This window comes from Ailuropoda melanoleuca, chromosome 9 (assembly GCF_002007445.2).
Source record: "Ailuropoda melanoleuca isolate Jingjing chromosome 9, ASM200744v2, whole genome shotgun sequence".
Lineage (NCBI taxonomy): Eukaryota > Metazoa > Chordata > Mammalia > Carnivora > Ursidae > Ailuropoda > Ailuropoda melanoleuca.
Window position 1 is genome coordinate 29759724 of NC_048226.1, and position 16055 is coordinate 29775778.

A 16055-nucleotide genomic window follows, 5' to 3' on the forward strand; every position below is an offset into this window, starting at 1 on the left:
TAACATTAGGATCTTTTCTTCAAACATGGCATTAGAGGGGCGCCTAGGTGGCTCAGTCAGTGAAGCATCTGCCTTTGGCTCAGGTCAGGATCTCAGGGTCCTGGGATTGAGTCCCACCATGGGCTCCCCACTCAGCGGGGAGTCTGCTTCTCCCTCTGACCCTCCCCACTCTTAAGCTCTCTCTCTCTCTCAAATAAAATCTTAAAACAAAACAAAACACCACAACAAAAACCACACACAAAAAAACACATGGCATTAGATGCAGATAAAACCAGCTGTGGGAGAGGTGGTCTACCTCACCGCTGTCCCTGTCCCTTCCCACTAAACCACATTATTATCTGGGCTTCTTCGAATACAGTTTGAAAACCATTCTTAATGAATGATTTTAAAGAGCTGAAGGAGGAATCATAATCATTTTAATTAAGTAGAGAAGGAACTAAGTGCAATATTCATTTTGGTTTGAGGGTTTGAATATAGGGAGTATAAATTTAGAATAGTAGTGGTTATAGGAAGTATTATGGAGATGGCTTAATTGCATCTGGAGGAAAATCAGATACGGCGTGGCATTTTTTGTGGACAGCAGTAAGGTTGTGTTTATTTGGTTTGCTGAGTATAGAAGTTTGCACATGCTTTCCATGTGGGGGAAAAAAAGGCAGAGAGAGTATCAAATTATTTTTCCATTGTTCGCTGGAGGACTCTGGTGGGCATACCTCTTTACTAAGGTAGTTTCCCTAAGTGGCACTGACAGTGTGACTTGCTGAACTCCTTTGATTTTTACCACCTGTGTGTAGGCAAACAGCCCAGCTCAAAATCAGGCTTCATTTCAGTTGCCAGGTGTTAAGCTTTTCAGAGGCAGCCATCATCCAGCAGGTCTGGTAGCACTCTCAGTTCCTGCCATTCATCTGCCCCTCCGGCTGGGCTCCCGCTCCCGGCTTTTACTGCCCTCATTTGCAAAATAAGCCACCTCTGCTGGTAGCTCTCTGAGCTGTGGTGGTCCGGTCATGCAGCAGGTCCTTTCCCTGAAATTCCTGAGCTTGGGGAAATATAGCCTGCCTTGGAGTGAAGTGGCTAAAAGGGAGAGAATAGTAGACTCAGGAAAGATTCTCAGATCTAAAAGAGCCTGAGAGAACATTGCTCAAGTACACAAAGGGGAGGGTGGGAAGTTTTTCCTACTACACACCCCACCTCCCCAACTTGATTTTCACACCTTGTTTAATTTAATGACAGAAGTAAGAAGTTCCCTTCTCTCGCATGAAACTGTTTTTCCAGAATTGCCATTAACAAGCATACAACAAACCACATGAGCTGGTCCTCAGCCAGGCACTCAGGTACGGGGCTTGTGGTGTGCTGGTGACCAGTTGCACTTCACTGAGGCATGACAGTGAGGGTGTGAGAGGTCCCGCAGCTTCAGGCTGGTTTTCCTCTTTGTCCTCAGTACTGACAGGAGTGCAGATGAGCCCTTTTGCCAAGCAGGGTCTATGCTGGAAATAGAGCAAGCAAGCCATTGCTTTGCTGAGCAGCTAGCTTCTCCTACAGGTGGTTTTTTTTTTTTTTTAAAGATTTTATTTATTTATTTTGACAGAGACAGCCAGCGAGAGAGGGAACACAAGCAGGGGGAGTGGGAGAGGAAGAAGCAGGCTCCTAGCGGAGGAGCCTGATGTGGGGCTCGATCCCAAAACTCTGGGATCACACCCTAACCGAGGGCAGACGCTTAATGACTGAGCCACCCAGGCGCCCCCTATAGGTGGTTTTGTCTCTGCTCCAGCAACAAGACGCAAGCCTCAAAGTTGGTTTCTACCCTTACTCAGTGCTTGGCTTGGGACACTTTTCCACTTGGATCTTCTATGCAGATGTTACAGTCAGAGTAAGCCAAAGTATCTAGAATGTGTGGGAAAACAACCTAAGACCATCAAATGTTAGTATTAGGGTACTTGATCACTTAGTATGATTTTCTCGTTTTACAGATGAGGACATTGAAGCCCAGAGGGATAAAGGCTCTCACAAACCCTATCTATCACATTACCTTTCATCTTTGGAAGGTGGCTAAGTTAGGAGGAAGGATATAGTATCAGAGGAGAAAGGCAGTGTAACGGCACAATATACACCGTCATTTCTCTTTAGTGTCCTCAGAAACAGACCAGCTTAGATCAACAGTTGTTGGAGGGTGGCTTGGAGAGCTTCCCAGCTAGCCTTTTGGCATTCATGTCCTAGAACCCCAAATACCGTATTTTCTACTAATCCCCAGGGTGGCAAAAGAACAACTTGTTTACTACCCACGTCATGTGATGGCTTGGGTCTTAGGATTCTGACAGCTCGCTGTTGGTATCCAGCACATTGACTGCATGCTAAGTGGTGTCAGCAGTTTCTAAGCCATTATGCTTTAAGTGCTAACACTCCTCTTGGCAGTACGCTGCCAACTGTGTGTGTGTGTGTGTGTGTCTGTGTGTCTGTGTGTTTGTGATGGGGGCAAGGTTCTAAAAGGTCTGTACATTGGGAAAACACGTTCAGGAAGCAACTAAATTTAGCTCTTTGTTTAACTCAAATCTTTTCTCTCTGGAAAGCCTTTTTGAGTCCTTTGACAGTGCTGCTGTCTCCAACAATCACGGATTGTCAGACATTCCTCCAGCTTGGACTTAGCCTGCTAAATAATGATATGCAGTGGTCACATACTTGTTTATTAAGTTTGTAAAATGCGAGATGCGTGTGAGTACTCTGTTCAGTGGTAAGACGTTCTCAGAGAACACTGGCTAGAAGAATCTTTGCTCAACATTCATATTACTCTAAAAGAAATAGGTTAGTCTAAATACTGCTGCTTATTTTGTGTAAGTCACTCTAAGATCTTGTATTTGTTATTAAGATGCATTAGGAAGGGGTGCCTCAGTGGCTCAGTCAGTTAAGCATCCGACTCTTGATTTTGGCTCTGATCTCAGGGTCCTGGGATCGAGCCCTGCATCGGGCTCTATGCTCAGCGGGGCGTCTGCTTGAGATTCCCACCCAACCCCCACACACGTGCACATGTGTGTGCTCTCTCAAGTTTTTAAAAAAATAAATTTAAAAAAATGTATTAGGAAATGAAAGGATACCATATATGCCTGGAGTCCAGTGAGTATGGATGTTAATTGCAGGAGCAGGACAGAAGCCTTGAAGCATGGTGGGACCAACCAGAGGTTGGGACCGCTGTGGGAGATTGGCCATCAGCTGGTTTGGCCAGGACAGAGAGTGTTTGTGTGGGGGAGTAGCAAGAATTAAATAAGCTTTGGACCACAAGAGCACAGAGCCTTGTGTACGTATGCTATCCTTGTCCTATGCTGAAGGAAACAACTGAAGGATTCGGAAAATGATGTAATCCCAATCTCTTTTAGGAAGAGTTAGTTGCAGCAGCCCCTGGCCGAGAGCTTATGCTAAGGATATAATAGGAAAACACGTTTGTGACCTTGAGGGCTTTAGCGTAAATGTCAGAGCACAGCGTCCGGGAACGCCCAGCTTGCCCAGTGGCAGGGAACGCCCGGCTCGCTCAGGGCAGAACGCTGCCCCAACCGAAACTTGATTGCTCTTGACAATAGCCCGCGGGGTCCATAGAAACATGTTTAAGAATAGGCCTCACTTGGTTATGTCATCTAATCCCCGTGATGTACTACTATTCACTAGGATGTAATACGGATTATTCCCTTGATTGTCTTTGGTTGTTTATTGCCAATAAATACGCGAGGTCGCAGCTGTTAGGGGCGATCACACTCTTGTGTGGGTTGTCCCCTGCACCCACGCTCTCTTTCGCAAGCTAACATGTCTGTGCCTCGTCCTTCTCCCGAATCAACGCCGCTGCTCCACGGGCGGTGTCACAGCAGTTAGTCTTTTTTTTTTTTTTTTTTTTAAAGATTCTATCCGTTTGACACAGAGAAAGAGAGAGAGAGAGAAAACACAAGCAGGGTAAATGGCAGGGAGAGGGGGGAGCAGAGAGCCGGATGTGGGGCTTGATCCCAGGACGCTTAACTGACTGAGCCACCCAGGTGCCCCAGGAAGATTTAGAGTCTTGAGGAAGACTGGTCTCATGATAGATTTCAGGGTGGAATGAGAGGAGAGAGACCAGAGTAGGAAGACTAGGTTCATGACATAACTAACGTACCAGAGGTTGGGACCGCTGCAAGGAAAGGAAGACAAAGGTGTGAGAGAAGTGACCAAGGGGAATTTGATGGTTGAAAGCAGATGGAAAACGATTGAGCGAGCGAAGGATTCAAAGGCACTGAACCTGTGGGGCAGGAAGAATGGCAGTGAGAGTCTAGTTGTCGTTAGGTTACCTAAGTCTGTAGCACGCCAAGTCTGCATGGTTTTGAGATTTCCCTCCTGTGGTGCTTTGTGGCTGAGCTCTGGGAAAGCAAATAATCGAGTTGCCACACTGAGAGAGGTCAGGGAGTTACTAAAGCTTCGATGAGGAGGCTTCTGTAGAGTCAGAGAATGGAGTTACGTAGCCAGATGGGGGCTGCTGAGCCCGTTTCCTTATCTGTAAAGTGGGATAAAATTGTCAATCGAGATCATGTGGAAAAGCAGCTAGTACAATGCCCAGTTTATGATCGTTAGTTTTTAACTTCAAATATGAATTGCAAAGCCTTCCTCAGTAAGGGTATTTCAAAGCATCTGCATTTATAAAATTTCTACTACGTGCGAGGCACCATTCTGGATCCTCTGGGTAAGTGATTGTCACCCAGGGGCCTTACAGAGTAACCCATTGTTACAGAGTACACTGTAACCGAATTATAGAAGTGTGTCCAGGGCTTGGAGGTGGCAGCAAGGGGATGGTGGGAGCCTGGTTCAGTAGAAGCAACGTTGTTATGATCAGTGTCATAGTATTGAAAGTTCGTTGGATATTTACTGTGTCATGGGCACCATTCTAAGCACTTCGTGTTTGTCCAGTTTTCATGGTGCATCTATGAGATTGCACTGTTCTCTCCATTTTGTTATTATCCCCGTTTTGTTGGCGTTAAGTGATCCAGTAAGCCTTTCAAATCAGTAATGACTTTAAAGTGTCTCGAATTCTTCATTTCCTGAGTGCTAATAAATTCTTCTTGGGTGTATTTATTCAAGAGCCCTTCCTAATGGGTAGCATTCTTTTTTGACTTCTGCTGTTTGTTTTCCACTGTGTAGCCTCCTCCTGTCCTCAAGTGTTTAGAAGCCCAGATGGGAGGCAGCGGGGTGCTGTCGGTGCAGTCAGTCTCTGCGGTTGTCTCATTTGCTTTGCCTGAAGCGTGTTCCTTTGCCTCCATACTGTCTGTCTGCTGAGATTTGGGGAGCAGCAAGTATATGAGGAGAATGACCTGAGGTAGAGTTACTGTTTACTGTCTTGCAAAAGGATCAAGTCCAGGTTTGAGTGAGGCACTCTGGTTGGAGCTCCCTTTGAGTCCAGCACCGCTTAAACATGCCCATTTCTCTTGGGAAAAGCAGTTCTGGTTCCTGCTCTGAAGGGGAGCTGCTGGTAAAGCCCCAGTTGGTTTGTGCCTGCTGCCTCATGGCTTGCCTCTTGACTCCCCACCTTGGCTGGCTAACTCTCTGAACATCAGTGGGGATGTGTCTTGCTCTCAGGACAAGCATGACCTTCACATTTGAGGCTGGCAGTTGTCTTCCACAGCTCGTGTTCCATTTCTGCCTCTGAGCTCTGGCTGCCAGTGTTCTTGTCTCTTGAAGAACAGATAATCAGGAAATCTGCTTTGGGTCTGTATGTGTGTTCAGCAGGAATTCAGGAAGAAATAAATGTTTGAGTTTAGAAGTGGCCATTGAAGAATTTTACCCTAAGGGTAACGAGACGTCCTTCAGCGATTGTGCTCCTGAGAGCCGCAGGGGCACATCAGGAGGTAAATTCTAGGTGTTCTGGGTCCGAGCCTGTGCTGACACACCTGTGCTGCGGCAGGTGCCGCTGTGACTTTTCACGGGACCGAGCTGATGAACCTAGTTTCTGAAATGGTGTCTCTGCAGGCAGACTTCCTTGACAGTGACTTGGTTGATTTGAGGAACCTCGGGTTCTAAGCACATCCCCAGTGCCAGGAGTTGAGGGAGTAGTCCATCCCTTTAATGTGGTGTCCTCCAGAGATTCTGGGCCTGGATAATCAGGTAGATATTCACCAGAGGCCTGAAGGGCTTGCTTGTACTCATTGGCAGGCAGTCTCATGAGGTTTTAGAGCTGTGTTGATAAGACAGGTGTCTCGGTTAGACTCTTGCCCCAGTAATGAACATTTGTGCTTCCCACAGTCTTTCAGTTGGACAAGGTCTCATGGCAACTTGTTGCCAGAAATTTAAGAATTTAAATTCAAACTAAGGGCTCGAGGGTCTGGAGCCTTGGTACGTTATGGCCTGACACCTGAGTGTTTTTTGATTTTTTTAGAGAGAGCACTCAAAGGGTGGGACAAAGGGCAGAGGGAGAGGAAGAAAGAATTTTAAGCAGGCTTCTCGCTCAGGCTTAGTGCTGCTGAACCCAGTGCAGGGCTTGATCTCATGACCCTGAGATCATGTCCTGAGCCGAAATCAAGGGTTGGATGCTTAACTCTCTGAGCCCCCCAACCCTCCCCCGCCACACCTGAGTTTTTGATAAAGCTCTAAATGTGACCACTTTGCCAATATGTATCCTCTTGCCATTTCAGACCCCCAGGTATCTAGCCAGCGTGAGGAAGGAGTTTGATTTCAATGTATGCACCATCCACCACCCTCCTTAAATTCGACACACCACAACTCAGTCAGTCATATCCTCCCCACCCCCACCCCGCAGTGTTTTTGCCTCCCTTGCATTCTTGTTTCTTTCCGTGTAGTCGCCATTGTTAAGGTGTCTGGCATAAAACTTTGCAGCCACCTTCGCCTTTTCCTTCTCATAAAAATTCATGCCATGTGCGGTGCCTCATTTGGATGTATCTGGAGCCTTGGAAGCTTGACTGCCCTGTGTCCTCCTGCAACTGGACCTTGAGAGACTTGTTTGGAGGTTCTAACAGGGGAGTGCAGGTACTCGTATACCCTTGACGAAAGAACAGCCCTCCTCTATTGGGGAAGGTCATCCTCTTCGACCAGCATGCAGCTTCAGGCCCTCCTGAAGAGACACACGAGGGACACACATGGAGCCGTGAGGGAGGAAGGGGACACCTGCCTAGCCAGCCAGACCAGTCGAATGAACCCTGGCGATCAGTGGGGTGACGGATGCTGCAGCCAGATTGCCCTGACATCCTTTTTTTCTAATTTAATAGTAGACATAGTGATTCCTTCTGTAGCAGCCCTGGCAAGGAGTTTCCTTTATCCTCAGTATTCATTCTGGCTTGGGGCTCTCTTATTCCTTATTCAGTCACCGTTGAAATGCTCATGACTTTTTAGTTTCTTGTGCTACCCCACAGGTTGCGTGTGTCCCTTGATTGACACCAGTTCTACCCAGTCTTTCTGTCTTTCTTTTCTATCCCAGTCAACTTCCCGCTGCATAAAACGACTTGGCCTTTACAGCCTTCTGAAGTCTGGGCCTGCCGGCTACTCTGAGTCTAAGCCAGCTTCACATCAGCCTCGGGGCTCCAGCAGGGAATATGCATCTGCACAGGCCATCCAGATCCCAGCCTGTGGAACTTTGTTCATGGTTCCTCCCCACTCCACCTGGAGTGCTCTCTCTCTCTCTCCTGTCCTTCTGACTACAGTCCTGCCTGCCTTTGCAGGCATGGTTCAGTTTGAGAATTTGAACCTATCACCTGCAGCTCCTGGTTTGAAATCGATACTTTACACTTTAGTGTGCATATTTTCTGGTGTTTGCACATATATATTTTGTTTTCAGCTAGACCGAAAGACTGTAGGAAACAAGGTCTCTGTGTGTGTGTGTGTGTGTATACATACATACATATATATGTAGTGTGTGTATATATATATATATATATATATAATATATATATATATANNNTATATATACTTTTTAAGATTTTATTTATTTGGGGGCGCCTGGGTGGCTCAGTCGTTAAGCGTCTGCCTTCGGCTCAGGGCGTGATCCTGGAGTTCTGGGATAGAGCCCCACGTCAGGCTCTTCTGCTGGGAGCCTGCTTCTTCCTCTCCCACTCCCCCTGCTTGTGTTCCCTCTCTTGCTGGCTGTCTCTCTCAAATAAATAAATAAAATCTTAAAAAAGATTTTATTTATTTGACAGAGACACAGCGAGAGAGGGAACACAAGCAGGGGAAGTGGGAGAGGGAGAAGCAGGCTTCCCACTGAGCAGGGAGCCCGATGCGGGGCTCGATCCCAGGACCCTAGGATCACGACCTGAGCTGAAGGCAGAAGCCACCCAGGCACCCCTGTTCTTATATTTTTTGTAATTTACTCTCTGTCTCCTGCCGCTCCCCACCCCACCCCACCACTAGCTTGATGTGTTACTACTCTGCAAATATTTGCTTTGAAGGCACTTAACTCTCTCTTTTCTGCCCCCAACTAACTAACTTACTTATTTATTTTTAAATATTTTAGCATTCTTTTTTTTTTCCACTTAAAGATTTTATTTATTTGAGAGAATGAGAGAGAGAGTGAGAGAACAAGCGGTATGGAGGGGCAGAAGGAGAGGGAGAAGCAGATTCCCTGCTGAGCAGGGAGCCCAACACGGGGCTCCATCCCAGGACCCTGAGATCATGGCCTAGATAATGACCTGATCCGAAGGCAGACACTTAACCAACTGAGCCAACCAGGTGCCCCCCCTTTTTATATTGAAGACAGTTTTACACTTTAAGTTGCTAGAATAGTATAATGAACACCGTGCACTCTCACTTAGATTCACCTGTTAATATTTTGCCACATTTACTTTTCAATATAAACACACAGGAGCACACCTGAACCACTTGAGATGTCGTTGCTCTCGTTACAGTTCATTACATTACCCCTGCATACCTCCCTGTACCTTTAGTAGTGTGTTGCTCTTACAGCCGTGTTGTAAGATTGCTCTCAGGAAACTTCAGCTAACACCAAGCCTTTATCTAATATGTACTCCTTTTCCACAGCTCTCCAGTTGTCCCTAGTCACGTCCTTTATGGCGGTATTTTTAGTCAACAGCGGTGCACTGCGTTGTATGAGTTGTGGTTGAGGTGCAGTTGTTCTCTTTTGTTTCCTTTAACCAGGAGAGTTCCCACAGCTTCTGTCATCTCTTGTGATACTGACATTTAGGAAGAGTCTAGGCCAGTTGATTTGCAGAATACCCCTTAGTTTTATTTACTGATTGTTCCTTTTGATTCATGTGATTCATGTTCCATGTTATTCATGTTAAACATTTTCCCCAAGGTTTTGGTGGGGCTCTGTGTCTCTCAGGGTATCACATCGTAAGAATATACAGTGTCAGTTTGTCTCACCATTGGGGCTGAGTTAACCACTTGGTAAGGTATCATCCCCTGGCTTGCTTCTTTGTAAAGGTACTTCTCCCCTTCATAATTAATGAGTCATCTTTTCAGGAGGTCGTTTAGCCCTTGAATCCAAAGCTTGTGCCAGTGGAGCTTTAGCCTGAAGGAACAAGGGCCAGGGTGGACGGGGGTTTGTCCAGTTGTTGTAAATGGGGGAAGGAAAAGGTGGGGAAACAGTCTGCAACATCTCACCCACACTTAACCTCGGGTTAAAGCTGGGCTCTTACCCAGCTGGGAATGGAATGCGCTGAGGGAGTTTGGTAGGTTTCCTTCCCATTCGTTTATTAATTCCTCGCATATTTATGTAGACCCGACCAGGCCCTGTGCTGCCACTGAAGGACCGTGACAAACAGGCTAGAGCAGCAAACGAGGCAGACCCAGGCACTGCCTGCACGGAGCTCGCAGTCGGGCAAAGTAGGCAGTCCGAAAAGACAAAAGCGGTTATTTACAATGAAGTACAGCGAAGAAAATAAGCAGCGTGCTGAGACTGAGGGATATTTAGGAAGAGGGGAAGAAGAATGAGGGACCAGCCATGAGTGTGGGTAGAGTATTGGAAGAGAGAAGAGAATCCCAGAAAAGGGGACATGCTTCCTGAGGCCAGAAGGGACGTGGCGTCTTTAGGAACCAGAAAGCAGCTAAAATGCCTTGGAACATGGTGGGAGTTGGGGTCCAAGATAAAGGGGGTAAAGTAAACGGGGGCCAGATCATGGAGGCCTTGTGGGCCCTAAGAAAGAGTATTGAGTATTTAGGCTTCTGTTGTAACAAGTCCTTCTTTCAGAGATACTCTTGACACCAGTCTCATTTTGTGTAGCTTTCATGTAAATCTCCAGGGGCTCTCTTGTGCAGAGTGGGTCTGAGGGTATGAATTTACTGGTTTATACTCCTGAAAAGAACCAGTTGTGTTTAACTATAGAGAACACACTGATGGCTACCAGAGGGGAGGTGGGCAGGGGGATGGGTGACAGAGGTGATAGGGATTAAGGAGTGTATGTACTTGTCTTGATGAGCACTGGGTGTTTAAAATAAAAACTTAAAAAAAAAAAAAAAAGAAAGAAAAGAATATCTCCCCACGGTTCTGTGACTCCCACAGAATGGAATCAGAATTCCTGGCCCTGGAAAATCACCAGGCCCTCATTGAGGCACTGAGCCTTCAGTGAGCTGTGCTCATTAGTAAGACATGGGGTGCACACGGCCCTTCTAACTAAAGGGCCATGTCAGCGTGAGGATTGAATTTAGATCTGAGCTGCCACTGTTGTGGGAGTCTTGTCACACAACCAGAAGGCTGGGAGGTTTGAAGGACGGAGAGGGTTGGGCACGCAGAGGCTGCTGGAGCAGGTTTGCACGTGGCGCTTGAGGGTGCAAGAGCGTACAGGTGTCCGTAAGAGAGACGGAGGCCTGAAGTCCTGTGTACTGGAAGGAGCCGTGTGGAAGTGGGAAAGACCTGAAGAGGAGGCCGCAGCAGGCACTGTGGTGGCTCTCGTGGCGGCCGGTGAGCTTGCACGCCTAGCCTCCTGCTGTGGAGTGAGCTGTGTAGGGCGGAGTCTTGTCTCCCAGCCTGCGCAGAGTGCGCCCTAAGCTGTTTTCCTGGATACTCTAAGCTTAATCAGATCCTGAGATGTGCTCTGCTTGTCACGAACTGGCTGTAATTATATCTCCCTTTCTTGTTTCACTGACAGCTGTAAAATACATACTGAGAGAAACCCTACCAACTGATTTTACTGCCTTGGTTCCAGAACAATAAAGATCCACCTTCCAGCCCAAACATAATTAGGCTTGGCTCATGTTCAGGCTTTGGCAATGTTATTGTTTGCCATTTACACGCTATGTTCTTGGTTCCCTTCCTTTGGAGTTTATTTTATTCCCTCTGCCTGTTTCTGATAAGCCAGTCTGACTGGTGGGACTTTGTGTGTAAATGTTGGAAAGGAACGTTTTGTGGTACTTGCACATTCCTTTCAGAGAGACTGAGGAGGGTACAGTGGAGTCCTAGGCCCGGTAACCGACAGAGTGAGCAGAGAGGATTCCGGCCTCATCTGGCCCTAGGCCGCAAAGTGTGCCAGTTCGTCAGCAGTGCCCCCCACCGTCAGCTTCCAGCTGTAGCAGCCGGCCAGCCAGGGCGTGGGGTCTGCTCTCCTGTCCCTGTACTGTGAGTTTTGTACCCTTCAGGACAATGAGGAGGAAGGTAGCAGAAAATGCTCAGCCTGCCTCCAGAGAGCCCTCAGAAGAAACGCGAAGAAACGCGAAGAAACACGTAGGGTCGAGGGAAAGCTCTCTCTTGCGTGACTTTGCAGGTGAAGAGGATGTTTGAAGTAGGCATGACTTGTCTGACAGGTTTAGGGTTGTTAATGGCTTAGGATTCCTGAGAATTCCTTTGGCCTCTTCACACTGCTATCAGTGATTCCTAATTAGTTGTGATAATATGTGCGTGTCTGGAGCAGGCCATAAAAATGGCTGTTTTAATCAGCTGTTGGCATGCAAGGCCAGGCCGCAGCCTCCAGCAGTGGCACCTGGGACCGACATTTCAGAAAGGGAGAAGAGACCGTGTTCCTAATGGCACCGTTTGTGCCAAGGCTTGGATAGGACTCAGGCGGGTAGAAGGCTCCAGTTAACCAACAGGATAGCATTAATTTTGATGTGTAGACATCTTTTATTGTCGTTACTGCATTAAGGTATTACTTCGCCTTCCTTTGGGAGGATATAGACCTTGGTGCTTTCTGTTCAGTCTTTGTGCTTGGATTCCTCTTGTTCAGATGTGTACCACCATAACCTCGTTCTGTGTGGTTTTAAGAGTCTGTGTAGGCAAGACTGGCTATCTGATAGAACTTCAAGAAATTATTCCTGAAATGATCAGGGAGGAAGACAAGTTTTTCTAGACAGGGCTTTGCAACCAATAGGATAAATGGTGAACTTCCTGAACATTTCTACCGGAGAGTTAGGCCAGACCAGAAATAGCACTAGGTTTGCATCATTTATATGTTTGCGTACGTGATGAGAACTCATCTCTGTTGGTAAATGTAGCTGAAGCAAGTTGAACAGATGGGGGCCAAAGAAGTAAAGGGTTTATTTTCCTGCTTTGAGGAGTTTACAGTACAGTATAGGATGAAGACACAGGATCTGAAAAGGCATCTGACCAGCCAGACAAAATTAGTTACTTGCAGTCCCACAATGACTTGCTAATTGGAATCTGTGCATTGGTCTGTCAGCCAGTGAGACCAAGTGGGGCTCTTTGGCAAAGGTCTGCTCCCTTGGGGCCAGTGCAGTGGCTTCTGGGTATCTGTAAGATGGCATTGGTTGTCGCGGCAAGCTGCTCCTTACACATCACAATGTTTTACTTTGCTGTTTCTTTCCTCCTGGTTTTCTGGGCCCTGAAACGGCACCTGGTATGCTGGTGCTGATGCATGTAAGACTCTTTCAAGGGGCGCCTGGGTGCCTCGGTTGGTTGGGTGGCTGCCTTCAGCTCAGGTCATGATCCTGGAGTCCTGGATCAAGTCCCTCATCAGGCTCCCTGCTCGGCAGGGAGGCTGCTTCTCCCTCTGCCTCTCCCCCTGCTTGTGCTCACTCTCTCTCTCTCTCTCTCACAAATGGATAAATGGAATCTTAAAAAAAAAAAAAAAAAAAAAAAACACAAGNTGTCCCAGCTGCTGCAGACTTTGGCTGTATAAAACCAAGTATTTTCCATGCTGTACTTTCAGTGACTGTGATTCTCGCTAACCTTTATAGAGTTCCTTTCTTTATGGCAAATAAAATGTTCAAGATTCTTCTGAGTAGGTTGCTTTCCATGTACTCTTGCCCTGAGGTTTGAGTATTAGGTTACATTCACTCCAAATGTGGGGAGAAAATGACAAATTATTTGAACTTTTTTTTTTNATTCGACAGAGATAGAGACAGCCAGCGAGAGAGGGAACACAAGCAGGGGGAGTGGGAGAGGAAGAAGCAGGCTCATAGCAGAGGAGCCTGATGTGGGGCTCGATCCCGTAATGCCGGGATCACGCCCTGAGCCGAAGGCAGATGCTCAACCGCTGTGCCACCCAGGTGCCCCGACAAATTATTTGAGAAAACAAGTTGCTCACTAAATTTCATAAGCAAAGAGGAAGGGCTAAGTAGAAGAGAGGAGGAGGAGGAAGAGGAAGTGGGAAGCAGAGAGGATGAGCAAGCCATCCAGCCAAGACCTTGAACAGCGGGGAGCTGAGGGTCAGGAGGCTTAGTCAGCATCTGTTCCACTTGTTTGTGGGGAAGGAGGAGTCTGCTCGCACCCCCCTGCCACGGATGCCATTTCCCCCACTTCGGGAAAAGCATGTTCTCTTCTGACGTGGCCCACAGGTTGCTGTTATGTGCTGTGCCAGCCTTTTCTCCGTAATAACCGAATAGACTTGGTGCATTTGGCTTTTGTGGTCTGAAGCGAAACTGTTACGAGAGCAGCGCCCAAGTGGCTCAGTCGTTTAAGTGTCCGACTTCGTTCGGCTCAGGTCAGGCTCCCCAGGGTCCTGGGATTGAGCCCTGTGTTAGGCTCCCTGCTCAGCCGGGAGTCTGTTCATCCTTTTCCCTCTACCCTGCTCCTTCTCATGGGTCCCTGCATGCTTGCTCGCTCTCTCTTAAATAAATAAAATCTTAAAGAATGAAGTGCTAAGAGAGCTTAAGCTTACCGCTCCTCTGGAGGGCTCCATGGTACACATCCCACATTAGGCGGCTAGGCCAGGGGAGGGCCAGTCTTGGCTTTCACAGAATCCTGGATCGAGTACATCCATTTGTGGGTCTGGTTTCCTGTGATCACTTTCCCTTTCTGTCTTCACCTCCTTTTGAACCGCAGACTCTGGCCTGGTCGTCCCAAGTGTTTCCTATGAACTGCATAAAAAGCTGCTGTCTGTGGCCGAGAAGCACGGCTTGACTCTGGAGCGGAGACTGGAGATGACAGGAGTGTGCGCCAGCCAGATGGCCCTGACCCTGCTCGGAGGACCCAACAGGTAACTGCCTCTGGACTGGCTGTGGCTGCATGGGGAGGGGCGTGCTGTTCTGCCGAGGCACCACCAGTACCCCACACAAAGGAGTTGGTCAGTGTGAGTCCCTCTGTGAAGTCCCTTTCCTGGGTGCTCTGAGGGTTTTGTTTGCCCCTCTCACCCACCTCTTGGAAGTCCTTGTTCTTCTCTCAGCAAGCTGCCCTTTGACCCTTTCTTCCCTGATAACAGCTGGCTTTGCCACTTGTCCTTCACTCAGAGGGGCTGGGATACAGGTTAACCCCGAGTTCCATACCTGAGAACTTCTAGAACCACCTTGACAACTGGGTGGGGGAGCTGAAGTTTGATGCCTTCCTACCTGCCCTCTAGGCCCGTATGTCAGGAGCAGTGCTTAATTTTATTTGTGGTCATTTACTGATACCGTGTGCCAATCCTTGTGCTAGGACTAGGGACACAAAGAATAAAATACTGAGCCTGCCCTCTGGAAAGCTGGTGAGGTCTCCAGAAAGTACATTGCGGTGGTAGAGGGGACAGGGTTGTCTGGGAAGCCACAGTAGCATCCAGGCGGAGTCCTGCAGAGGCGGGGGAATTAACAGGCCGGCAGGAGTCTGGCTCTGGGGAGTAGCCTGCACCGAGGGCGGACCGAACGGAGAGCATGGTCGTGGCCGGGGTCTTTGAAGTCATTCTGTGGGGCTGGGAAGTAGGGCTTTGCAACAGCTGCGCAGTATGGAGCTGAGCTGCCGACGGGATTTCAGAAACAGCGGTGTGGGGACAGGATGTGAGTGTCCTCACCCCATCGCTTCGCCCTCTGGCCAGCTTCTTGGGGCCGGTTGTCCTTGGGCCTGGCTTTTCTCGCTGCCTCTGACCTCTCAGAAGGGCCGTCTCCAGCTGCTTTGAGAAGGGTCACCACAGCTAGTAATCTTTGAGTGTGTCCAGTACCGTGCAGTTTTTCACTGGGCTTTCACAACCGTGTTTAATTTGATCCTCATGACTTCAAACTTGAAGGTGGATAGTAGCCTGGTGTTTGACGGCGAGCGGGCTAAGGCTCCGAGAGCGGAAAGCCTCGTCCACGTTGGTGCCCCTGGAACGTGGAGGATCCGGGTCTCCCGTCCACATAAGTCTGTTGCGAGTGTCTGGACCCTGCCCCCTGCTGTCGGCTGTGTGATGCCAGGGCCTGCTGTGAGTCCTCCGATGGGGGAGGCCTCTGTGAGAGGAAGAGTCTTCGGGGACAGACATGGGCGAGTCAGATGCCACCCACCGCTCAGCAGTGTCTGTCTGAAGGGAGGAGTGCTCGTCCTTTCCTTAGATGCAGACGTAGTGGGGGAAATAAGTACTTTGGTATATAGCAGAGTGCGTTGCTAAATTCCCCTGGATTTATTTGGAGCACAGGGGCTTCCTCTCTGAGTGGAACAGCATCTGTCATCTGCCTCTTTCGGGAGACTAGTAAGTGACTGTGACTGCTAAGGAGGGACCCAAGCCCGTTTCTTGCTGTCCGTCCCCCCTGCCTTCCGCCCCGGAGGCCGACTGCGCTGCCTGTGAGTTGGGAACAGCTCCAGAGTTAATCCTCCAGACGTCCTTACTCGTGGCTCAGCTTTGAATGGCAGGAGCTGGAAATGACTTCATCGGAAGTGGGTATCCAGGGGGGCTGCCTGAGTAGGAGACCAGGAGGCCCCCAGCCTGCTGCCTCCTCTGACCTGCACTGTAACGTGTCAGGCCCCGTTCCAAGTGCTG

The 16055-nt window shown here is 48.5% G+C and overlaps 1 protein-coding gene across 1 annotated transcript in view; it reads left to right on the forward strand.

Annotated features, from left to right (window-relative positions):
- EDC3 (enhancer of mRNA decapping 3) overlaps positions 1-16055 on the forward strand; it is a 56366-nt gene that overhangs the window by 34366 nt on the left and 5945 nt on the right. The window contains exon 5 of the mRNA XM_002922978.4: positions 14180-14333. Coding sequence (XP_002923024.1) covers positions 14180-14333 — 154 coding nt within the window. The remainder of the gene's footprint in view (positions 1-14179; positions 14334-16055) is intronic.